The following is a 24,917-nucleotide window of genomic DNA, read 5'->3' on the forward strand; positions in this document are numbered from 1 at the left end:
TGAATTTAAGGGTAACTTACTTACATTTACCTTAATTTTTTCTTCTTCATTTTGGACACATCGTTTCAATCTACTTAGGTTAGATGAAAGCTTAGTTATTTTACCGAATAAACCTACTGGTTAACTGTCTTAGTTTTGTATCATCTGCAAATCTGAGAAATAAGCTTTATTTTCATCTATGTTGAAAATATATGCTGAAGGAGATAGGGATGAAGGGGTGGATAGAAGCCTGCGGCATAACACACACACTCTCCTTCCAGACGGATGATGATTCACGACGCTCACCTCTGGCTGTAGCTCGTTCAATCAGTTATCGTCTGTGTAACCTGGATCAGAGACTGTCAAGGGCCTTGATGAGCTCAATATACTCAGCATGTCCTTGGTGTACCAGCCTCATCCAGAGATCAAGTGAGCCAGGCGCAACTTGAGCTGAGCAAGCCTGATGGTAGTATCAGTTTCTCAGTTTCTTTCTTTTTTTTTTTTTTTTTTTTTTTGTCTTTTTTGCTATTTCTTTGGGCCGCTCCTGCGGCATATGGAGGTTCCCAGGCTAGGGGTTGAATCAGAGCTGTAGCTGTAGCCACCGGCCTACGCCAGAGCCACAGCAACGCGGGATCCGAGCCGCGTCTGCAACCTACACCACAGCTCACGGCAACACCGGATCATTAACCCACTGAGCAAGGGCAGGGATCGAACCCGCGACCTCATGGTTCCTAGTCGGATTCGTTAACCACTGCGCCACGACGGGAACTCCCTAATATCAGTTTCTTTGAGAATTTATCATAGCTCTAAATTTCATTACTTACTCTAGCCGAACATAACTGAAATGTAGGTATCTGGTCATAATGAATCACTGAATCCAGATTATTTTGCTAGGTCCAGATCAAATTCACTTTCAGAAGAGAGGACCAGGAATTTGTTCGCTATCTCACAAGCAAGTGAACCTGTGAACGGACTAGACTAGCTGGAAAATATGCCCTGACAGAGAGGAGTGCAAACCATGAGCTACATTCATTATTCAAGTTTGTGTTGCTGCAAAAAACACAACTACAATCAATTTATTCTGCATTGCAAAGCTGAGAAATTGAAAGCACCATGGAAAGAAAAAAGTTATGTATTAATTTAGGGCAACAATTCTTGAGATAAAATAGGCACAGAAATAATAGTTTTTATGACTGGGCAATAAAAATTAACAAAGCCAACAATGTTTTTTATTTAATTTTCTTCCAACTCTACAGACATAATTCTGCTTTCACCTTCATTACATTTTCATATGGTTTTAACAGGGGATACACCTCTTCTTCTAAGAATCTCTGTACCTGCCAAAGAGGAAAGCAAATGCAAGACAGAAGAAAACATTAACTTTTGATAATATCTTTTCCAATGTCAGTTCATAATACTGAGACTTAAGGTGATAAAGCTTTTATGCTACCACTGAGGTTCTATTTTTCCCAACTCACTGGCAGAAATCTCTCCCTAGGAGTTCCCACTGTGGCGCTGTGGGCTAGTGATCCAGCTTGTCTCTGTGGTGGTCTGGTTCCATCCCAGCACAGTGGTTTAAGGATCTGGCGTTGCTGCAACTATGGCATAGGTGGCAGCTGCAGCTTGGATTCAATCCCTGGCCTGGGAACTTCCATGTGCCTCAAGTACAGCAGAAAAAGAAAAGGAAAAAAAAGAAAGAAATCTCTCCATAGGAGTTCCCGTCGTGGCGCAGTGGTTAATGAGTCCGACTAGGAACCATGAGGTTGCGGGTTCGATCCCTGCCCTTGCTCAGTGGGTTAACAATCCGGCGTTGCCGTGAGCTGTGGTGTAGGTTGCAGACGCGGCTCGGATCCTGCGTTGCTGTGGCTCTGGCATAGGCCGGTGGCTGCAGCTCCGATTCAACCCCTAGCCTGGGAACCTCCATATGCCGCGGGAGCAGCCCAAGAAATAGCAACAATAACAACAACAACAAAAAAGACAAAAATAAATAAATAAATAAATAAAAAGATTTAAAAAAAAAAAAAAGAAAGAAATCTCTCCCTAGACACAGGCAGCTCACACCACCAGGCCCACCAGGCTGCCCCGCCCCACGAACCAGCCCAGCTGTGTCCTTTCAGCTGGTCTCACCATTCTCCACCCACTACCCAGGCCGAAATCATCACTGCTCCTTCCCTGCTCCTCATTCAACCAGCTACCAAGGGACTAACACCCTAAAGAGCCCTTGAACCTCTGCCCCAGCTGACCCTGGCTGTGGCTCAAAGCCCTCGCCATCGACTGCTTACCCGCTCCAATAGCCTCCTTACTGGTCTCCCCACCTCCAGTTTAAGTCCTTCAAATCCAATACCAGAGTGATTTGAATATAAATGATAAACTCCCATCTGTCTACCACCTTAAATCCTAACTACTTCTCGGGCACTTGATAATCTGGCAACACTCAAATGTCTGTGGCTTCTCTCCCATGCTGGACACCTTTGCATCAGCCGTCTCCTCTCAGCCTGGTGTTCCCAGCTAACTCCTACTTGTCCCTAAGAGTCAGCTCAGATATCACGTCTCCCAAGAAATCTTTCCCAACTTCTACTCTTGTAGGGTTGTCTGCTTTGTGATCCCCCAAAAGATGCAGTTACCTCAATTCTTGCATGTCTGCTTGGTATTATAATGACCTATTTACAAGCCTTCATCAGTAAGTTTTGAGCCCCTTGAAGATAAGGATTAGCTATTCATCTTTAAAGCCCCAGAATTAAAACACAGTACCTCAACACCATCTGAGCACCTAGTCTGCACTCAATAAATGTTTTTGAATTAACCCTGTAGTCTCCAAAAGGCCAAGAGGAAAAATGAAAAATGTTTTTGTTACCATGTACCAAGCTAGGCCTTTCAGTCCAACTAGGAAATATGTATTTCTATCCTGTCAACGAGTAAAAGCCAGAAGGCCAGACTGAACCCAAATCGACCTGACAAGAAAACCCAGTCTTTGTCGATTACACCACAGGCTCAGGACCAAAAGAGAAATCAGAGAATTCCACGGGGAGAAATATTTAAGGCAGCTCAAAACAAACAAATCTTTAGGTTTTAGCCAGCAACCTGCTCTGAATTCTAAGTAGCCCCATTGTCATCATACAGCCTATGACGCAGAAACATTAAAGACAGTATTCCAGGAGTTCCCTGGGGGCCTATCAGTTAAGGACTCAGTGCTGTCACTGCTGTGGCTCGGGTTCCATCCCTGGCCCAGGAACTTACGTATGCTGCAGGCATGGCCAACCCCACCCCACCCCCAAAACCATCAAAGACAGTATTCGAGGCTCTGTAGCCCAGGAGTGTAAAGAGGGCACCTGGGGAAGACTGCAGCACCCCAGGTGTTCTGATGCTTACCTGATGGGATGCACGGCCGGTGAAAGAAGAAGGATCCAGTAAATGGTCCAACTGGGAGTGAATGGGACTGAAGTAGGCATCAGCCTGGATTCTCTCTATGAGGTCATTGTCACCCCCTTCCTGCTTGACCACAGCAGCGGCCTGCTGGGAAAGCACTCTAATTTTCTCATGGCAATCCTGGAAGACAGGGACGTACTATTGGCTTACTAGTCATAGGCACCAGAGCGTCCACGCTGTCTGTGGCCCTCCAAACAGATTCACCAGGAACTTGACTGTCTGACTACATCCTAGAACGATCCTCAGGTAAATGTTGGCTCCTCTAAAGCTTCAGAGACCATCTGCTCTTAAGTCCTGCCCACTTCCTGGCATTTCCTATGGGAATTCAGACCTAATTCTTCACTGAGACTGGACATTTTTTGAAAGTGATTAAACAATTCACTTTTTTTTTTGGCCTTTTTAGGAGGTTCCCAGGCTAGGGGTCTAATTGGAGCTATAGCTGCCGGCCTACACCACAGCTCACAGCAACACCGGATCCTTAACCCACCGAGCGAGGCCAGGGATCGAACCCGCAACCACATGGTTCCTAGTCGGATTCGTTTCCGCTGTGCCACGATGGGAAATCCAACAATTCACTTTTTAATAAACCGCTGTCACCCTCCAAAGATAAACCTGTTCTATGGCAGACGTGGTCACTGTTCTGTACCAATGCCGTGAGTGAAGGGAATGACAGAAATGCCTTCCTTTGTCCGTTCTTTTGCAGGGAGGAGCGAGCAGGACTAAAGGTGTACTTTCAGTTTATCCAGGAGCATGAGGGGTTACAAACCTGGCGGTTACCCCCAGCTTTCACCATGGCCATAATGATGTTTTCTGTGGCCATGAAGGGCAGCTCTTGCCGAATGCGCCGCTCAATTACCTGGAAGGATGAAGGGCCAAGAAGGGTGCCTCAGGTTACAAGGTCACGCACAGAGTAAGAGACCAACTATGACCAACAAAACACACAGCAGGGACGTGAACTACCACATCTAAGAAAAAAGAGGGAGTTCCCGTTGCGGCTCAGTGGTTAACAAATCCGACTGGGAACCGTGACCAAACCTCATGGTTCGATCCCTGGCCTTGCTCAGCGGGGCTCCAATCAGACCCCTAGCCTGGGACCCTCCATATGCTGCAGGTGCGGGCAGCCCTAGAAAAGACAATAAATAAACAAAATGCCACCTTTAAAAAAAAAAAAAGAGAGAGAGAGTAGAATGGATAATTTTATACTGCAGCATATTTTTCAGTTTTCTTATAACCCAGAGTATTATTTTGAGGAGTTCCCGTCATGGCTCAGTGGTTTACGAACCCAGCTAGTATCCATGAGAACGTGGCCTTGCTCGGTGGGTTCAGGAAGTGGCGTTGCTGTGAGCTGTGGTGTAGGCTGGCAGCTGCAGCTCTGACTGGACCCTTAGACTGGGAACCTCCATATGCAGCCCTAAAAAGACAAAAGGCAGAGTATTATTTTGGTTTTAAAAAGGAATACTGATTTAAGTAAACTTTTAAAAATTGCTTCATCAGAATAATTCTGAAACCTCGAGTTTGCTATCAGTGTCTGACTTCAGGAGCCAAATACAGGACTGAACAAACCCATCTGCCTCCAGCGCTTAAACCAGGCAAACGGAACATTCTACTCAGCCTGTCACATCTGAGCTGGTGACTCATGTTGGTAGACAGTTTTAAACCAGTTTAAAGTACTTGTTTTTCCCTTTTCTATAAATGCATCTACGAATTCCACAGACTTAGTTCCCTAGAGCTTACGGCACAACTCGAAGAGCGGACTCTGCTTGGGAGGAGCTCCTACTGGACCAGGATACAGCACCCCAAAGTGCTCACTCAGAGCAGAAAAAGGTGACCCCCGCTTCCCATATTCCAACCCCTAATATTCTGCCTTTTAACTGAGGCCTCTTACTTTGGGGTACACCACCAATCCTTCTGAAATGTTCTGCAGCGTATTCAGTATCGTATCTGCAGTGAGAAATGCCTCGGCCAAACAGATACGTCTAGAAAACAAACAGCCGATTCAGTCATCACTTTAAACAAATAACCGTCTCTGTGAAATGCCAGTTGTACTACTTGGACAACTTCCTTCAACTTCATGACTTAAGTACCCCAATATCCAAATGACCCTCAAATCAGCCACCTCTTGGCCAGACCCCGTGCCCAAGTGCCAGACCAAATACCCGTTTGGAGAGCGCCACCTGGCTGATCTGTAGGTTCCTCAAACCCCAAACTGAATGGAACAGCCACTGTCCATGCCTCCTGCTCACCACCTGAAACTTGCTCTTCCTCTGAATGAGTTCCTATGTTTTAATTCCATACGTCCCGGATTATGTACACATCCCACAGAGCTAGCTTTAACTATTTATCATTTCCTCTCAAAAAAAATTCCAGGAGTTCCCGTCGTGGCACAGCGGAAACGAATCCGACTAGGAACCATGAGGTTGCGGGTTCGATCCCTGGCCTCGCTGGGTGGGTTAAGGATCCGGTGTTGCTGTGAGCTGTGGTGTAGGTCGCAGACACGGCTCAGATCTAGCATTGTTGTGGCTCTGGCATAGGCTGGCAGCTACAGCTCCAATTAGACCCCTAGCCTGGGAACCTCCATATGCCGTGGGCACGGCCCTAGAAAAGGCAGAAAGGCAAAAAGACAGGAAAGAAAAAAATTCCAACAGAATTCAAACAAACCAGAATAATGCATCTGCATTCAAATAAGTATATGCATAAAGCAGAGTTCCCTAGTGGCCTAGCAGATTAAGGATCTGGCATTGTCATTGCTATGGCAAGGGCTGCTGTTGTGGCAGGAGTTCGATCCCTTGGCCTAGGAATTTTTGCATGGCCAAAAAGAAAAAAGAAAAAAAGAAAAATGAAATCACGTGTATGCTGGTACCTTATTAATAACCACAAATTACTTCTGACCCATCTTGGCAAGACGTTTCTGTGCCAAGACACACACCCGCCCTCAGAATGAGGCCAAAATTCCTTTCTTTTTTCTTTCTTTTTTTTTTTTTTTTAATGGCTGTGGGTGCAGCATATGCAAGTTCCCAGGATAGGGTCAAATCAGAGCTACAGCTGCCAGCCTACACCACAGCCACAGCAATGCGGGATCCTGAGCCACATCTGTGACCTACACCACAGCTCAAGTAACACCAGATCCTTAACCCACTGAGCAAGGTCAGGGTTTGAACCTGTGTCCTCATGGATACTAGCTGGTTTCGTTACCACTGAGCCATGACAGGAACTCCCTAAACCCCTTTCAGGGCTAGAAGGCCCTTCATAAACTGGTTTCTACCCTCAATCATGTCCCACCTCATCTCTTGCCAGACTTCATTCTCCAGTGCCGCCTGTTAGTAACTCCCCAAACTGCTTTCTCCTGCCTTTGTGCTGTTACAAAAGCTCCCAATCTTGTCTTAAACGCCTTTTAAAAAATGCCTAGATTTCTTAAGTCTTAACTCATCATCTCCTCTGTGAAGGTTTCCCCGACTCCTCCACCACACTCCTCTTCGCTCCCACAAAGAGCACCCTGTATGTGTTTCGATTCTAACACTTATCACATTGTTCTTTCTATGTTCTTGCCTCCCTGTTAGACCCCAGGCTCCGCGGGGACAAGGACAGAAACAGAAGTTCTTGCTAAGGTCCTTCTGCTCCCAGGCCCACTTTGGGATCGCCCAACAATGTGATGTGATGTCCCCACTGCACTGACCGGTTGGCACTGTCATCCAGTGTGCGTTCAAACCACTGCACAGACGCCGTCTGCAGTGGGTCCATGACAAGGGTCATCAGGTGACGGGCGAGGCTGCAGCACCGCTCTGAGCGCATCGGGTTCCGCTTGTACGGCATTGCGCTTGAGCCTGCCCACATAAAGGAGGAGCAAAGCAGGGAGACATCGGGGGACAGTGAGCACCAGGGCTGCTGGGGGAACCGTTTACACCCGCCTGTGATCCGCCCAGCATCTCTGCAGTGTTTCCAGGTCTTCACACAACACTCACCAATCTGCTGTTTTTCGAAGGGCTCCTCTATCTCCTTGAGGTTTGCCAAGAGTCGTATGTCAGTACAAATCTGGGGGAAAGCAGAGGTACAGCATGTGCTCGGGGTTTGGGGGTGGGGAGGCGGCGTGCACGGGTGCCACTGCTGAGCCAGGTGCCAGTGTGTCCCCCCAGAGGGCTCCTGCACAGTGAAGAGCTGGGATGACAGAGTCAGGGAACACAGAATGTTCTGGAAAAACACTGCTCTGGGGTCTCAGGGAGACAACGGCAAGCTGAACAGGAACGCTGAAACTAGGCCTTCCTTTTAACACACCTTAATACACAAGGCTTCACCGACAGGCTTCAAATTGTTAAAAGTGATATTGGACAGCTCTTGAGCCACAATTAGGTCAGCGCCCGAGGCTGGTTAGGTGCCCACACTCTCGTTGCTCCCACTCACCTTGTGCACCGATGCCCCCAAGCTGGCCAGCACAGAGAGCACCTCAATATCGACTTTTCGAGTATAAGTCTGCCCTGTGATAATGAAAGCCCTAGAAATAAACAAAAAAGCCTTTAAGTGAAACTATTTCAAAACATGACCATGTCAAATACATGTGTAAAAGCAGACTCTAAGTGAAAGCCTGTCTCACTGAAGCACTAAGTCCCACTAAGCCCAGGGCCTCACCAATAACTGGCTCTGGGAGCTATTACCCAGACCGCTGCTCTGACCCGAGGAGGAAACACAGCCGGCCGCGCCTCTATCCTGCTGCAGCCTGAGTCAAGGAGCCGTGCTGGAGTCTGGTGGCCCTCACTGTAAAGAGCCAGATCTGGACCAGTCCCCGGAGGCCCTCAGTAAAAGACAAAAGCAGGAGCCCCACTGGGGCTCAGTGGAAACAAATCTGACTAGCATCCACGAGGACACAAGGCCTCACTCAGTGGGTTAAGGATCTGGCATTGCCATTAACTGTGGGGGAGGTCACAGACGTGGCTTGGATCCCAAATTGCTGTGGCTGTGGTGTAGGCTGGCAGCTACAGCTCTGATTAGACCCCTAGTCTGGGAATCTCCATAGGCCTCAGGTGTGGCCCTAAGAAGATAAAAACAAACAAACAAACAAAAAACAAACAAACCAGCAACAACATGTTTGTTTGGTTTTTTTTGGTCTTTTTGCCTTTTCTAGGGCCGCTTGTACGGCATATGGAGGTTCCTAGGCTAGGGGTCAAATCGGAGCTGTAGCCACCGGCCTACACCACAGCAACGCCAGATCCGAGCCGAGTGTGCGACCTACACCACAGCTCATGGCAACGCCAGATCCCCAATCCACTGGGCAAGGTCAGGGGTCGAACCCGCAACCTCATGGTTCCTAGTCAGATTTGTTAACCACTGAGCCACGACGGGAACTCCAAACCAGCAACAACATGGATAAGGCTATTCTACAAACCTCAGAACTAAATAGCTTCCTTTTTTCTTGTAAACTAAGAAAACAGAATCCAGACTATAAGGCCAGAGATGGAAGGAAATGGGTGGGAGGACAAAGAGAGAAAAAAGCCAAAGAAGCGAAGGTCAAATCTAGAGGCGTACTTCACAAGCCTTTTATCACTTAACAAGGAAGCCAACGTTATCCCCACTTACTTACCTCTTGAATCCCGCCTTTTCTGTCACCATCTTGTCAAGCTGCTCTACCTTGGAAAGAAAAGACATCCCTTGAGTTCCCGTCGTGGCTCAGTGGAAACGAATTTGATGAGTATCCATGAGGACACAGGTTTGATCCCTGGCCTTGCTCAGTGGGTTAAGGATCCGGCGTTGCCATGAGCTGTGGTGGAGGTCGCAGATGCGGCTTGGATCTGGTGTTACTGTGGCTCTGGTGTAGGCTGGCAGCTATAGCTCTGATTTGACCCCTAGCCTGGGAACCCCCATATGCCAGGGGTGTGGCCCTAAAAAGATAACAACAACAAAAGACATCCCTAAAGAAATCCAGGGGTGTCTAGTATGAGAGTATCTTGACATGTCACCCCGCCCAAGTTTCTGCCTTCACTATCCCTTCTGGTCTAGCCTCCACCCATCCCAAGATCAAACGCTCCTACCATCCTGGAGGTCAGCGTTGTCTCTGGAGCTCCCTTGGTTGCATCTGTGACGCCCAGGTTTGTGAGTCTGTGTCAGAATACCTTTTGGTCATCTCCCTCGAAGAGCTGCAGGAAGCTGGCCTGAGTGCCAGTGGTACCCTTCACTCCTCGGAAGCGCAGGTCATCTCGGACACGCTTCAAGTTTTGGAAATCCATGCAAAGATCTTGAATCCAAAGACAGCAACGCTTCCCAACTGTGGTCAGCTGAGCAGGCCTGAAAACAACCCCAAAAGAACACACAGAAATCTCAAACCAAGGAATTATTTCATAAAACCTTCATTGCTTCTTCTAATGATCACTGTTACTCCCAGGAAGGGGAAGAATTAAATAAGAGATGGAGAAACCAGTCTAGACAAAACAAGAGCTAAAAAGGTAAGCAAATAATAGGTAAGCAGATTCAATGTCCTTCCTAAATACTCAAAGGTTATAAAACTAAACGGCTCCTAGCATTGTTCTTCCTTCATCATCAAGAGGCACTATAACATAAGGACAGGGACAATGTCTGCTCTGTTGTCCCCAGAACTTGGCCAGCAATATACATGTAACCAACATTTCCCAAGTATCTAATGTGTTCGTGGTACTGGAAATACAACAAAGAACGAAACAGACAAGGTCCCTGTCAGTGGAACTCACATTATAAAAGAGTAAAGCAAGATAATTGCTCATTTTAAAAGTAATGCTATAAAACAATAAAACGAGGATAAGGACATTGGAGACTGTGGCTCCAGACTGGCAGTAAAGGAAGGCTTCTATAAAGAGTCAAGATCAACCCCACAACACACACAACTAGAGGACTCCAACATAACAGCTCATGGCTTTGTTTTTGGTCTGAAGTCTAAATCAATCCACTGCAGTTCTGTTTATAACATAAACCATAATCGTGAGTAAAGTCAGAGTTCTAACAGATGACCTGGCCTATTTCGGACAGAATTTCTCTGTTATTTTATTTTATTTTTTTTTTCTTTTTAGGTCCAAACCCTTGACATATGGAAGTTCCCAGGCCAAGGGTTGAATCTGAGCTGCAGTTGCTGGCCTACACCACAACTACAGCATTGCAGAATCTAACCCACATCTGCAACCTACAGCACAGCTCACAGCAACGCCAGATCCCTGACCCACTGGGTGAGGTCAGGGATCAAACCTGCATCCTCATGGATACTAGTTGGATTCATTTCTACTGTGCCACAAAGGGAACTTACAGATGGAATTTCTCTACTAGGCTAATGATACTAACAGCTGGCAACATCAAGACATACCCCTAGGAATGTCCACATCAGACACATCAAAAGCTAGGACACATATCCCACATGAATTTTATGGTAGCTCTCTTTGTTAATTTCTACTAATAGACTCTTAGTACAAGCAAAGAAAGAAATAAACAACAACAAAGTGGAAACAATCCACACGTCCAGCAACTGATGAATACACAAAAGGTGGTATGTTCACACAATGGAATATGATTCGGCTGTAAAAAGATATTAAGTCCTGACACATGCTACAACATGGATAACTCTGAAAACATGATGTTGAGTGAAAAGAAACCAGTCACAAGAAGATGAGCATTATATGATTCTACGTAAATGTTCAAAAGAAGCAAATCTATAGACAAGATTCGTGGTTGCCAGGAACCAGGGAATGGAAGCATGGGACTGCTAATGGATAGCCCTTGGGTCACTGCTATAGTGCAGGTTCAATTCCTGGCCTGGGAACTTCCACATGTCTCTTTCCTTTGTGGCAAAAAAGGAAAAGAAAGAAAGGAAGGAAGGAAGGAAGAAAGAAAACAAGAAAACAAGAAAGAACGAACGAATGAATGGACTTTCTTGAGTGGCAGCGTGCAAATAAATCCAAGGACAAGGGAGCCATCAGAGGCCCCCTCTTCCTGGGGTCTGAGGCTGGGCCAGCCCCCTCCCTCCTGCATGCCAGAGAAAGGTTCTCACCTAAAGCTCTGATCCTAGCTAGCTACTGTCCCCAGCTGTAGAACTCTTGGGACTGATTCGACTAACCAGCACTGGATTTTTGGAAGGAAAGGATGGATCAGGCCCTGTGACCTAAACAGAATCTGCTCTCCAACCTCCTCCTTGCCCCTAAAAGATCTCCCTGTAGGAAAAGGAGATAGCATTTAAAAAAAAAAAAAAGACTACTTTCTTTCCTCATAAGCACCCCAAGTTACCTGCTAATGTTCTGAGACTTTTCGCCTCAGGGTTACCATGGAGAAGGGAGAACTGAAAGCTAGATGCACAGAAACCAGCCCAATTCCCAAGTCACCCCTCACTTACTGGAAGTGCGTGAAACCTAAGGTGGGTAGATCAGCCCGTTCCTTGGCAAAGTCGGCAAGCCGAGAGATCACTCTGGCAAGCTGCAAGAAAGACCGTGCGGGAGAAAGAAAGCGAATTCAGGCTGAGCATTTTACATAAGCAGCAACTCAACTGGAGACAACATCGTATAAAATACACTCTGGCTCACGGAAGGTAGAGGCCGTTTTTCATCTTTGTATCTTAAAGTGCCTTGAAGAGCCCACAGCAACCAACATTCAAAAACCGAGCTGACTACCTTCACTGTCACGAATTGTTTCTGCACAATTTTAACGTGACTGGCACGCTTGTGAAGAAAAACCGGACAAAATCACAACCAGATATTCCCACATATTCCGACAACATGCTGCTGGTTCCTTCACGTAAAGGGCTACGCTTTAAAAAGAATTAACTTACAGGGTTTAACTCAAGAAGAGACCATTAGTCCTAGAGATTAGATCTAGGGCCACTCATCTGGGCCAACAATAATTCACAGAGATTTACAGGGGCTTATTTACTCAAGGGGCGGCCCATCTCCGGTCATGGGAAACCTCTGACGACTTCTTACCTTTGGCAAAAGCAGGTCAAATGCATTTCTAAGGATAATCAGATCCTGCAAAGGGAAAATATGGCAGTCTCATATTAATCGGTTTTGCCCAGATGACACTCTGGCGTAACACTTCTTGGGTTTCTCAGTTAGCCACCTGTCTCACTATCAGCAACACTGTGAGGCCCAAAGATGACAACAGAGATTGTTTTTTTTCCGACGGCTGTTTTAAAAGAATATCAACATAGAGAGCAGTACTACTGGAATCTATAAGCACAAAACCTTTATACTCACAAAGCCCAATTTATGTGGTACCTAAAATAACTGGAAAATGACAAAGGGCACCCTCCCTGTGAATACTCTCAAGATGCCCAGGTCCAGAGAGTGTGTATCTCCCTGGAGGAGGGTCTGAGTTCCTGAGAAGAATCCATAGGGCACGCTCCATTAGTTTCCCCTCCCTTTTTTTCATGTCTAACATCGTTAACAGCAACAAAAATGAATGAACCCAAAGATCGAGGTTTAGGAAATTCAAAGCTGTCCTTGAGGGAGACAGGAGATGTGAGCATTGCAGGCAACGCCAACACACGCTTATGGGACAGTAACTGTGGAGCTCAACTACACACCGGATATAAAGAGGCTATTCCAAGTTAGAGGACTGTTCTCCCATTAGCTGACACACCAGTTACACACAGATGCCTTTAATTATGCAGCACTTTACACAAAAAGTGTTATCGGGGGCAACTTAAAAGTTACTGGCTTCTGCAGTTCCCTTGTGGCACAGCAGAAACAAATCTGACCAGTAACCATGAGGTTGTGGGTACGATCCCTGGCCTTGCTTGGTGGGTTAAGGATCCCGTGTTGCCGTGCACTGTGGTGTAGGTCGCAGATGCAGCTGGGATCCTGCGTGGCTGTGGCTGTGGCTGTGGCTGTGGCGCGGGCCAGCAGCTGTAGCTCCAATTAGACTCCTAGCCTGGGAACCTCCATATGCCATGGGTGCGGCCCTAAAAAGCAAAAAAAAAAAAAAAAAAAAGAAAAAATTACTGGCTTCTTTCTGGATTGGCGGGGTATCTGGACTGTAACTTCTGGCCCCACGGGTGTGCTGTGAGGCAGCACACAGCTCTGCAGCCACTGGACCCAGAACTGTATCCTCTCTAGCTGCAAAACCAACAGTAAGTTCTTCCCCCTCTAAGTTTCCTCATCGGTGGAGATGGGGATGATAAAGGCAGAGCCCAAGACTACGTATCCTGAATCCACTTATATGTGAGTGGTTGTTTGGGACGGGAAGCCCGAGTGGGGACTGACTGCAAATAAGCGAGAGAGAATGTGGGGTGAGGGATGTGCTCTAAAACTGGAGAGTCTTGAGGCTGAGTGACTGCATAAACCTGCTAAAGCTCACTGAACTGTACATTTAAAATGGGTCAATTTATAGTATTAAGCCACATCACAATAAAGCTATTTAAAAATGGAGATTACAGGAGTTCCTTGTTGCCTAGTGGTGAAGGACTTGGCCTTGTCACTGCTGTGGCTCAGGTTCAATCTCTGGCCTGGGAATTTCTGCATGTGTCGGGTACAGCCCAAAAAATAAATAAATCAATAAAAGTTAAAAGCGGGTATTACAATTTAAAAAAATAAAAATAAAAATGGAGATAACAGGGATGTTCCCGTTATGGCTCAGTGGTAACAAACCTGACTAGGACCCATGAGGACGCAGGTTCAATCCCTGGCCTTGCTCAGTGGGTTAAGGATCCAGTGATGCTGTGAACTGTGGTGTAGGTCACAGACTCAGTTTGAGTCTCGAGTGGCTATGGCTGTGCCTGTGGCTGGCAGATGCAGCTCCGAGTCGACCCCTCTAGCCTGGGAACTTCCATATGCTGCGGGTTGTGGCCCGAAAAAGAAAAAGAAAAAAAAAAAAAAAAAAAAAAGGAGACAAGCATCTCTAAGGTTGTTGGGAAGAAAAAATGAAGTTGTAACATTTAAGTGCACAGAATAGTGTTGGGCATCTAGTAAACTCTTGAGAAAATGCTTGCTGTTACTTTTTCATGTTTGACTGAGACATTTTTGCTAATTAAAAGATTTAGGAATTATAATGCAATTATTTCTTCTTCTCAGAAGTCACAATAAAGTTATAAAGGACAATGGAAAGAAAATCCCTTTGGAAAACGACGCTGGGCACTAAAATGCTGAGATCCTGGCTTATATCCACTGTGTAGGCAGTAACTGTCGGTCTCATTTTATGGAGGTCCTCAGGGGCTTCCAGTTTAGGGAGGAAGGATACCAGCAGCAGAAAACTCCTGAGTACTGACATCCTAAGATCTAGGGTCATTTCCTAAAATGGACAAAATCAAATAAAATTTATATAAATGCATTATATAAGACGCAGTCCTAAGTGGAAACAAAACAGTATGAGCTCCTACGGTATTGTCCCCAACATAGCAGGAGGTGGCACCGAGGTGAATAATAGCGGCAGCTTTTGGACAGCAGTGGGCAAACGTGTGCACATGAGCCATCACATCATGTCGGAGCCGCTTCTCTTCCTCAGCTGCCAGCTTGAAGTCGATGTTGTCCAGGTGTGATCTCATTTCCTGGATTTGTTCGTCGGTGATAGGCAAACCCAATGTCTGCAAAACAGGCAAAATAAAATAACTTCCTGTGTCACAAGTATTTGAATCGAAGTGACATTGAAACAAAACTGATTCATGTTAGTGTTTATGCCCTACCTCTTACTTCTTAAACTAACATTTGGGGTAACTAAATTAAAAGGACACGGGGAAGAGGAGAGAACTTCCAAATGAATCACGGTGAATTATATTCTAAGTAAACCCCAAGATATACAACAATATAATAGTGACTTTTGTTTCATCTGCCTCTACGTCTCTGCTCACTCCCTACCAGTTCTGGTCTCTGGTCTCAAATGTCCTCTCCTCTGGCATTCCCGTAGTGGCTCAGTGGTTAACAAATCCCACTAGTAACTATGAGGTTGCAGGTTCGATCCCTGGCCTCGCTCGGTGGGTTAAGGATCGGGTGTTGCTGTGAGCTATGGTATAGGTCGCAGATGCAGCTCGGATCCCACGTTGCTGTGGCTGTGGTGTAGGCTGACAGCTGTAACTCTGACTGGACCCCTAGCCTGGGAACCTCCATGTGCTGTGGGTGCAGCCCTAAAAAGACAAAAAGAAGGAAAAAAAAAGACAAAACGTCTTCTCCACAGAGGTCCTTCCTGACATCAGCGTGAAACATCTTACTTCTGTGTCACTGTCTATCCCTTTAGCCTGGCTTTATTTAGAGCACTATTACCATATGACATTTTTACAAATTTATTAGTCTGTCTCTCCCTCTAGAACGTATACACTCTCTGAGAGGACAGCTTTGTTGTCTTTACTGCTCACTCTTAGTGTGGGATCCAGGCTACAGCTTTACATCTGATCTAGACGGATGTAGCTGGAGAAATCAAAATTAGGAATGCTGTTAGTATTTTTGTCAACAAATTATGTGCAGCAATTCAGTGCAACAGAAGGCAATCCCAGGAGATACTAACGAGAAAATAAACACATCAACATCTTACATTCATCCATCACTAAAAATATGAGGCTGACAAGAAATAAGCAGCCCACAGGCAGCCCTGAACTGTGGAGCCAAGTACTGCATATGTACAGTGGTGAAAATTTATTCAAACCTCACTTGAAAGTCCTTGGAGTTCCCGTCGTGGCGCAGTGGTTAACGAATCCGACTAGGAACCATGAGGTTGCGGGTTCGGTCCCTGCCCTTGCTAACGATCCCCGGCGTTGCCGTGAGCTGTGGTGTAGGTTGCAGACGCGGCTCGGATCCCGCGTTGCTGTGGCTCTGGCGTAGGCCGGTGGCTATGGCTCCGATTCGACCCTTAGCCTGGGAACCTCCATATGCTGTAGGGGCAGCCCAAGAAATAGCAAAAAGACAAAAAAAAAAAGAAAGTCCCGAAGTCTGGCCCTGAGAGGGAGGCTCACATCTCAAGACCTATCTTCTATGTATAACTGGGTCACTTTGCTGTACAGCAGAAATTGACAGAATGCTGTAAATTAACTATTATAGAAAAAAAATAAAAATCTTAATTAAAAAAAAAAAAGACTTATCTTGTCCAAAATGGTAGCTACGAGCCAGATGGGGCTATTTATTTATTTTTGTCTTTTTGCCTTTTCTTGAGCCGCTCCTGCGGTATATGGAGGTTCCCAGGCTAGGGGTCTAATAGGAGCCATCGCCACTGGCCTACACCACAGCTGCAGCAATGCAGGAACCGAGCCACATCTGCAACCTACACCACAGCTCACGGCAACGCTGGATCCTTAACCCACTGAGTGAGGCCAGGGATCAAACCCGCAACCTCATGGTTCCTAGTCAGATTCGTTAACCACTGTGCCAAGACGGGAACTCCCAGATGGGGGCTATTTAAACTAATACACATTTAAAAGTAAAAATCTAGAGTTCCCTGGTGGCCTAGCAGTTAAGGATCCAGTGTTGTTACTATTGCAGCTCAGGTCACTGCTGCGGCACAGGGTTGATTCCTGGCCCAGGAACTTCCGCGTGCCGTGGCCCCCAAAACAATTCTATAAATAAATAAATCCAACCCGTCAGTCACACCAGCCACATCTGGCCAAGCTGCCTTGGATCTTTAGTGTTTAGACATGACATCTCAGGGCTCCTCCCAAAGCAGAGCAGCAGGGGGCAGCCTACTCAAACTGCTTCCTACCTCAAAGCAATGAAGCTTCTCAAAACACATTCCTTACTCCTAATTTTCTGCACTTCTCCTAATCTTGCATTCCCCAAGTCTGTTTTTTTTTTTTTTTCCTTTCCTTAACTACTAAATTACTATGTAATTTATGCTGATAATGTTGTCACTTTTTTTTTTTTTGTCTTTTGTTGTTGTTGCTATTTCTTGGGCCGCTCCCGCGGCATATGGAGGTTCCCAGGCTAGGGGTTGAATCCGAGCTGTAGCCACCAGCCTACGCCAGAGCCACAGCAACACGGGATCTGAGCCGCGTCTGCAACCTACACCACAGCTCATGGCAACGCCAGATCGTTAACCCACTGAGCAAGGGCAGGGACCGAACCTGCAACCTCATGGTTCCTAGTCAGATTCGTTAACCACTGCGCCACAATGGGAACTCCTGATAATGTTGTCACTTTAACAGGTAATCCAAACGCACAAGATATCAAAATTGTATGCATTTCAGGCAATGTGCAGACAGGGCAAAGAAAAGAACACATATTCAGACTATATTTCAATGCCAACTTGAAACGTGGAGTGCTACCACCCTCATCCACAGGGATAGAACAGAAAACAGAAGCTAGAGTATACACTGTTCACATCCTCATCTGTAGCTCTTATTGTTTATCTGAGCCTAGAGTTTTATGAAATCTCTCTGTAACTCCATTCTATCATCAGTGAAACTGGAATAACAGTACTTCTTATAAAGAGTTGTTCTGAGGATTGGGAAACTATTAACAGTTAAGGTCTTCGAACTATGGAGCACACACAGGAGGTGCTGTAGCAATGTCTGCTAGTATTAGGTACTACTTTATTTTTTTGAGCACAGTGACAGGAAGTGGGGAAAACCTAGGAAGAAAGTTTCCTGTTGGGAGACCAAGTACCTCGGTCTCAGGCATATACTCAGATTGCTTCTGGTTTACTAACTGTGGTCTGGTAGGGTACTGCCATCTTGCTCGTCCTAGCATTTTCCTCTGAAACCTTATAGCTCTTTGGATCACCTTCTCATTCCTTCAGCTCCTTTGGGCAGGCCCGTCTGGAGCTATTTTTGAAATTGTTGGGCTGAGTAAGTCTACTGAGCAGCACTTTTAAGAGAAACCAAATATTAAATCTCGTCTAATAACCCCTCCTCCGATTTTTCCTCCCCAGGGGCAAAGGGCAGCGAGTGAAGCGTTAATGGTGGCCTAGGAAACATGGATTCTGTAGCTGATCCTGGTCTCCGTCCACACTGAGGCATTGTGGAAGACGAAGTGGCCAAGCGCTCAGGTTTCGCACGGAACACAGGATCACATTTGGGTTTCTCTATTGCTGTTAAGGAGCAAATTATGAGCTGGATTATCATAGAGGCTTGGTCTTCTCTCCTATATGTGGGAAAACACCACCTAGTTTGCAAAGTCTTTATTCGTTAACAGGGAAAAGACGTGTACACAAATGAGCACAGGGGCCCGTAACAAGCGCTCAGGAGTGTACTCCCGCGGGAATGGCCACGATTTACTCCCTGAAACAGTAAACTGAACTTCTCGCCGCCCCCTGTGCGTCTCCAACCCTTGACGATTATAAACACGTACAGGTGCGGCGCGAGGGCCTTTTCGCCCTGGCCTTCCCGGGGCCGCAGCTCCTCTGGAAAGAGAACACCCGGCGGAAAACAGCGGGGCAGCTGTCTCAGGCTGCTCAGCCCACACCGGGCGCAGAGCCCGGCACGCGTAGGGGCGGGCCCGCCTCTCAGCACCGGGCGCGTTACCTGCTCAGCCTCCGCCAGCCACAGCCAGAGCTGCCGCCAGGTCCGGAATTTGTACCTGTCGCTAAACACGAAGCACATCTCCGGGCTGGCATAGCGGGAGGCAAGCGGCGAGCGGTAGCTGTCGTGCCCGTCATGGTCACCTCCCGCCGCCATCCCGAACACACGACCCTGCTAGAAGGGACAGGACCAGCCACAGCGGAAGCGGAAGTCAGAGGCGGGACTTCCCTGCTTGGGGGGCGGGGCTTCCTCCACTTGGTCCAGGTCCCGGGGCTCCGGGTGGCCGCAGCCCTCAAGGTTGTGGAGGGTTTCCGCGAGCCGCTGAGCCCGCGGCTGAGGGTTAAGGATTTTTTTCTTCGTTTACAAGGAACAGTGATTAGCGCTTCATAAGTTATTTCGCAGTTCTGCGTCTCAGCTTTTCCATCTGAAAAGACTCGCCTTTAAATTGCTGAGTGTTGCTGTGGCTGTGGTCTTGTCTGGCAGCTCAGATTCGACCCCTACCCGGGAACTTCCATATGCCGCAGACGCGGCCCTAAAAAGACAGGGGGGAAAAAAAAAGATTGCTGAGAGGATTGGGTATCGGTATCTATGTCTGGGACACTTAGAAAGCCCTCTGTGTGTTTGCTATTGTTTATTATTGCCGCCTACCCTTCCCCCGCGTTTGCCAGGCGCCGCGCGCAGTTCTGAGGAATGAAGATGCCCGAAAGAAATCGGCATTTATTGAGTTCCAAGTGAGCCCCTTGGACGAAACAGCGGTAAAAGCGGATTTCAGTAAGCGCTGAAACTGAGCCTCAGACGTTGATGACTTGCTGAGGGCCACCCAACTAAGTGAAGCCTCCCGACTTCAGATCCTGCACTCCAAGCCATCGTGCTGCAAAGGTCCCAGCACACATCGTGTGGGGTCCCACCTAACGCTTGGTGAGGGCATCCCAACCCCGCCTCCTCCGTCCTGGAACACCTCTGTCACTACCTCTTCCTCAAGGTCCAGTCCAGAAAATGTTCCCTGACAGTCCTACTCTTCTTTCTGGTTGGGCAATGATAAAACCCCGCTAAGGTTTATGGAGATCTCACTAGGTATGTCACTGTCCTGAGTGCTTTACACAAGTGATCTTGTTCTTTTGTTTGTTTGCCACACCTGCCAGGCATGCGGAAGTTCCCAGGCCAGAGATGGAATCCCAGCGGCACTGCCGCAACGCTGTACCTTAATCCAGCGTGCTACAGCGGCAGCTCCGCAAGTGATCTTGTTTAATCCATGTGAGGATCCTGAGTTGCTCAGTTATTTTTTTAATGAAATGATACATACACTCCTCTCCAAAGCAGAGCACTAAGTAAATGCTAGCCATTTTTATGATCCCCATGTTGCAGATGGCAAAAGGAAGGCATGGGCAGGCAGGCTGAGCGTCTTTTCTTCTCCCATAGAAGGGCAAAAGCAAGGAATTAGGTGACGGGGATAAGCTCCAGGCTCCTGGTTCTTCACAGATCCAAAGGTACCCTTTCCTTTGTGCTATAGTAGCAGGTCCTATGCTCCTTAGAAATTACCTGTTTCTGAGTGTCTCATTTTGAATTCTCAGCTTATTTGCTGAGGTGAGCAGCCCCTTTTCCAGGAACCATAATGCTTCAGGGACATTAAAAGTGGTTGATTAGATCTCAAGACTTCCAAGAACTTGTCTTTGACAATAACTTCTTTTCCTGTCACCTTTCCTTTTCTGCTTTAATTTTTTCAGTTTACTCAAAAAACCTATGGACCCCCCCCCCCTGCAGTGTTCTCCTTCCTTCTCTATGGGAGTTCATATAGGCTCTCTCATAACTCTTGCCAGAGTTTGGTGTAGTTGGCCTCTCCCATCGATGGCAAACTTGGTGGGCATGGACATCGTGTCTGTCTTGGTCCTCCTGTCCCTAGCAGGTGGATCTAGCACGGGACCTAAGCATAGCATAGGCGCTCAGTGTCTGCTAGGGGAATGAATGCTACCCAAAGGAGCCTACCTCACAAAGGGAAACGAAGCCCAGGGTCACCAAGGTAGAAGTTAGATCCGGACATTGCACGTCCCCTGGTCTCACGTTTCTTCAGCGTCCTGCTGTAGATCCTTCCTGTCGCCACCTGGACTTCAGAACTGACAGCAGCACCAGTGCCGGAATACCTTGGCCATCAGAGAAGCCATTACCCGACTTTATCACATCTTCTGTCTCACGTCTTCTTCCACCTCCCTTCTGGAGTAGAGAATTGGTTTGGGGGCAGACAGTTCTGGAACGATGAAGACTCTCTCTACAACTTTCCACTCTTTGCAGAGCGCTCCGGGGCTGTGGTTGCCTCTTCCTGCTGTGTTTACTCGCTTTCCACGGAAACTACTGCACACTCAGCCATGTCCTCTGTCTTCCTGCCTCTCTCCTGGCTCTGCTTCACGTTGCTGTTACTTTCCCTCCTCCATCAGGAGTTTCTGCCTCCATCCTGTCTCTTCATTCAGGAAAAGATCTTGCTCTTTCAATTAGCTTATCTTAAATCTCTCTACTTCTGCCTCTCTCCTCATCTTTTTTTTTTTTTTTTTTTAACACAGATCTCTTCCAGTATAGAAACATCTTCACTTGCTGTTATCTCCTTAAGACGGAAACCTCTTTCTGGCTGCCTCTTTACCAACCATTCTGGCACTGCCAGTTAGTAGTTGTGTGACTTGGGCAACTATTTAATCCTTTGGCACTTGGGTTGTCTCACCTGTGAAATATGGCTCATGATCCCCAGGTGTACAGTGAGGAGCAAAGGTAGTAAAACAGATGCTGACTTTCTCTTTTTTTTTCCCCTGCTGTACAGCATGGGGATCAAATTATTCTTACATGTATACATTTTTTCCCCCACCCTTTGTTCTGTTGCAATATGAGTACCTTTTTTTTTTTTTTTCTTAGGGCCGCACCTGTGGCACATGGAGGTTCCCAGGCTAGGGGTCTAATCGAAGCTTAACTGCCAGCCTATGTCAGAGCCACAGCAACGCCAGATCTGAGCAGCATCTGCAAACCTACACACAGTTCACGGCAACACCAGATCCTTAACCCACTGAGCAAGGCCAGGGATCGAACCCGCAACCTCATGGTTCCTAGTTGGATTAGTTTCTGCTGTGCCACGACGGGAACTCCCAGATGCTGACTTCCTAGTTCAGTGTCTGGACTTGTGTACTCACAAATTTGCTCCCCTCCCTGCCTTAGTCCTTGGCACTAGGATGCAGCTCCTGCCCTCTCATTTCCTCTAAACTACACTCTCACCAATAACTTCCTCTAATAAACAATCAAAAGGTCCTTTGGGAGCATTGATGACTCAGCAGGTTAAGGATCCAGCATTATCACTTTTGTGGTAGGGTTTGATCGCCGGCCTGGGAACTTCCACAAGCCACAGGCACAGCAGGGGGCGCTTGGGGGGGGAGGGGGGAGGGGGAAGGCCTTTTGCCATAATATATATTTGCCTATTTCCATAAAGAATCACTATGAAGGAGTTCCTATTGTGGCTCAGAGGTAACAAACCTGACTAGTATCCACAGGGATGTGGATTTGATCCCTGGCCTTACTCAGTAGGTTAAGGATCCGATGTTGCCATGAGCTGAGACGAAGGTCACAGACGAGGCTCAGATCTGGCATTGCTGTGGCTTAAGCTGGCAGCTCCAGCTCCGATTCGACCCCTAGCCTGGGAACTTTCATATGCTGCAAAGCAAAACAAAACAAAACAAAACAGAAAAACAATCAGAGTCACTAATGAAATCTGAGTGGGGTGGGGGTGGACATGCAGGAGACAGGACAGGCTGGGAAAGAAATGGGAGCAAGGTTCAAAATGTGTATCTTTAAACCGTTTTGACTTTTTTTTCTTTTTACAGCCACATGTGCAGCACATGGACACTTCCAGGCTCAGGGACCAACTGGAGCTGCAGCTCCCAGCGTACACCACAGCCACAGCAATGAGGAAATCTGAGCCATGTCTGCAACCTATACCATGGCTCACAGCAAGGCTGAATGCTACCCCCACTGAGTGAGGCCAGGGATCAAACTAGTATCCCCTAGACACAATGTCATCTTCTTAACCCACTGAGCCACAGTGGTAATTCCCATTTTGACTGATGAGCCAAAGAGTTTTCCTTTTTCCTGTACTAAGTCATCCCTATTGGCTGATCGAAACATTTAGCATTTTTTGATGACCTCTCTCTCCTGCTAGAGAACTAAACTACTGACTTCCCCCCCTTCTCTCCCTCCTGGAAAAGATAGCGGAGGGAATTTCCTCAAGATTGAACCCACTTTTACTCCCCTTAGAAACAGCTTTCACATCTGCAAGTCTTACCTTCTGAGTCCACAGGGTTCTCCAGAGTTTTGGTTCTTAAATCTTCAAAGGCCACCTAGATGCTTCCAGCTGGTTGTCACTGTGACCTAAAGCAACATCTCTAAATCAGGAGTTTTACATTTATCTTTCTGTTTTTATTTCACCTCTCAAAAATACCTAGTTTCTAAAGTTCCTTGGCGGCCCAGCGGTTAGGGATTCAGCATTGTCACTGCTGTGGCATGGGTTCGATCTCGGGCTCAGGAACTTCTGCAAGCTCTGGGCACAGCTAAAAAAAAAAAAACAACAACAAAAAACACCTTATAAAAATACCTTGTTTCTTAAATGTCCTGTTACTGTGAGGGTCATTCATTTCACAGTGGTGCACAGGGAATGCCAAGCACTGTACGAGGTGCTGGGATAGCAAGGCCAGCTGATGAGGCTGGAGTGGAGAGGGCACAGGAGAGATAAGAGGGAGGTGAATTTGGAGAAGCCAATGGAAGCCAGACCATGAGAAGGTGGTAGGAAATAAGGATATTTGGGGGGTTCTTCTCTAAAAGGTCTTAGGCTGGAAGATGATTTCATCAGATTTGTGTTTTGAAAAATACCATCTTAGCCAGTATGTGTAGAGTGGTGGGGGCAGGGGAATCGGAGGGGATGCCAAACAAGAAACCAGTCGGGCTAATGCGAGGACTAGATGAGGGCGTCTTGGGCAAAGGAAGTAAGTGCAGAAGATATGAAGAAAAGGAAGCGATTAAGAGGTAAATCAGGAGTTCCCATCGTGGTGCAGCAGAAAGGAATCCGATTAGGAACCATGAGGTTTCAGGTTCAATCCCTGGCCTTGCTCAGTGGGTTAAGGATCTGGCATTTCCGTGAGCAGTGGTATAGGTCGAAGATCCCACATTGCTGTGGCTGCGGTGTAGGCCAGCAGCTGTAGCTCTGATTCGACCTCTAGCCTGGGAACTTCCATATGCCTCGGGTGTGGCCCTAAAAAGCCAAAAAAAAAAAAAAAAAAAAAAAAAAAAAGGAGGTAAATCAATCCAGCCTGGCGATGGGTTAGTTATGGGGAGTAACGAGGGGGGTGAGTGCTCGTAGGTGTCTAGGTTTTATCACCCGGAGGACAGTACTGGCACGTACCATGGGGGAGGGAGGAGGGGCAAGCAGGCCAGATGGACTTCTCTTTGGGATGTATTGAGTTTGCAGAGCCATTAAGAGAGCCAGGTGTTTCAAAATGCTGAGTGGACCACTCTATATACAAGTCAGGAGTCTAACGGTAAGGGTAGGAAATGGAAACGTAGCAGCCTTTAGCATATAGATGGTAATTAAAGCCATAGAGGAGCTGGAGAACACCACAGAAGAATTCTGCCTTTTTTGGTGCTTACCTTGCAATCAGGGAGATGGCTAATAAAGACTAAGCGAGATAATTTTAGAACCTGTTAAATTTTGTGAAGGAAATACAGCAGGACAAGAGCCTAGAGTAGCTTTGGGGGGGATGGGGGTGGTGACAGCTGGTCGTGTGAAGAGAATATATGAAGAGTTAAAAGTAGCTACGGGGGCAGGCAAGGGAAGGATCCTAGACACTGGGGGAACCTGCGCTTGAAAGGGGATCACCTGATCATCGTCTGGAAGAAGGAATTTGGGGGGATTTTCTGATGCGGCTCATTTTCTCCATGTATTAGTGGATGCAGAACGCTTGCTGGCAGTGTCAGGTCTCAGTGCAGGCTGGTTACAGCACATTTACAGGAGTCCTTATTTGCAGAGCCCACGGTGGTGGGGGCCGGCAGAGTCAGATCCTAGTCTCAACAACCACCTTCCGCCCTACAGTGCACACACTCCACTCCCTTAGCCGTTTCTGCATGT

The 24,917-nt window shown here is 47.1% G+C and overlaps 1 protein-coding gene and 1 long non-coding RNA gene across 7 annotated transcripts; one reads left to right on the forward strand and one right to left on the reverse strand.

The window, feature by feature from the left end:
* Window positions 1–1,186: 1,186 nt before the first annotated feature.
* On the reverse strand, window positions 1,187–18,967 carry ADSL (adenylosuccinate lyase). 6 transcript variants are annotated; one of them, XM_085024522.1, is made up of 13 exons: window positions 18,831–18,967; window positions 14,714–14,917; window positions 12,321–12,365; window positions 11,738–11,817; window positions 9,504–9,675; window positions 8,975–9,021; window positions 7,801–7,891; window positions 7,365–7,434; window positions 7,079–7,226; window positions 5,291–5,381; window positions 4,172–4,261; window positions 3,349–3,525; window positions 1,187–1,316 (listed from the first exon to the last, which is right to left on the reverse strand). In XM_085024522.1, exons 2-13 carry the CDS (start codon window positions 14,876–14,878, stop codon window positions 1,230–1,232), a joined length of 1,263 nt encoding a protein of 420 aa, XP_084880648.1. In that variant the 5' UTR covers window positions 14,879–14,917; window positions 18,831–18,967; the 3' UTR covers window positions 1,187–1,229.
* Window positions 18,968–19,043: 76 nt separating this feature from the next.
* LOC106507467 (uncharacterized) lies at window positions 19,044–23,403 on the forward strand. The gene is made up of 2 exons (XR_001303476.3): window positions 19,044–19,846; window positions 22,624–23,403. It is a non-coding gene; the product is annotated as an uncharacterized LOC106507467 (long non-coding RNA).
* The last annotated feature ends 1,514 nt before the right edge of the window (window positions 23,404–24,917 follow it).

Source organism: Sus scrofa, chromosome 5, assembly GCF_054392235.1.
Source record: "Sus scrofa isolate SSC_HxYL_T2T_F1_AM1 chromosome 5, Sscrofa_HxYL_maternal_Yorkshire_Landrace_v2.0, whole genome shotgun sequence".
Taxonomy (NCBI): Eukaryota; Metazoa; Chordata; class Mammalia; order Artiodactyla; family Suidae; genus Sus; species Sus scrofa.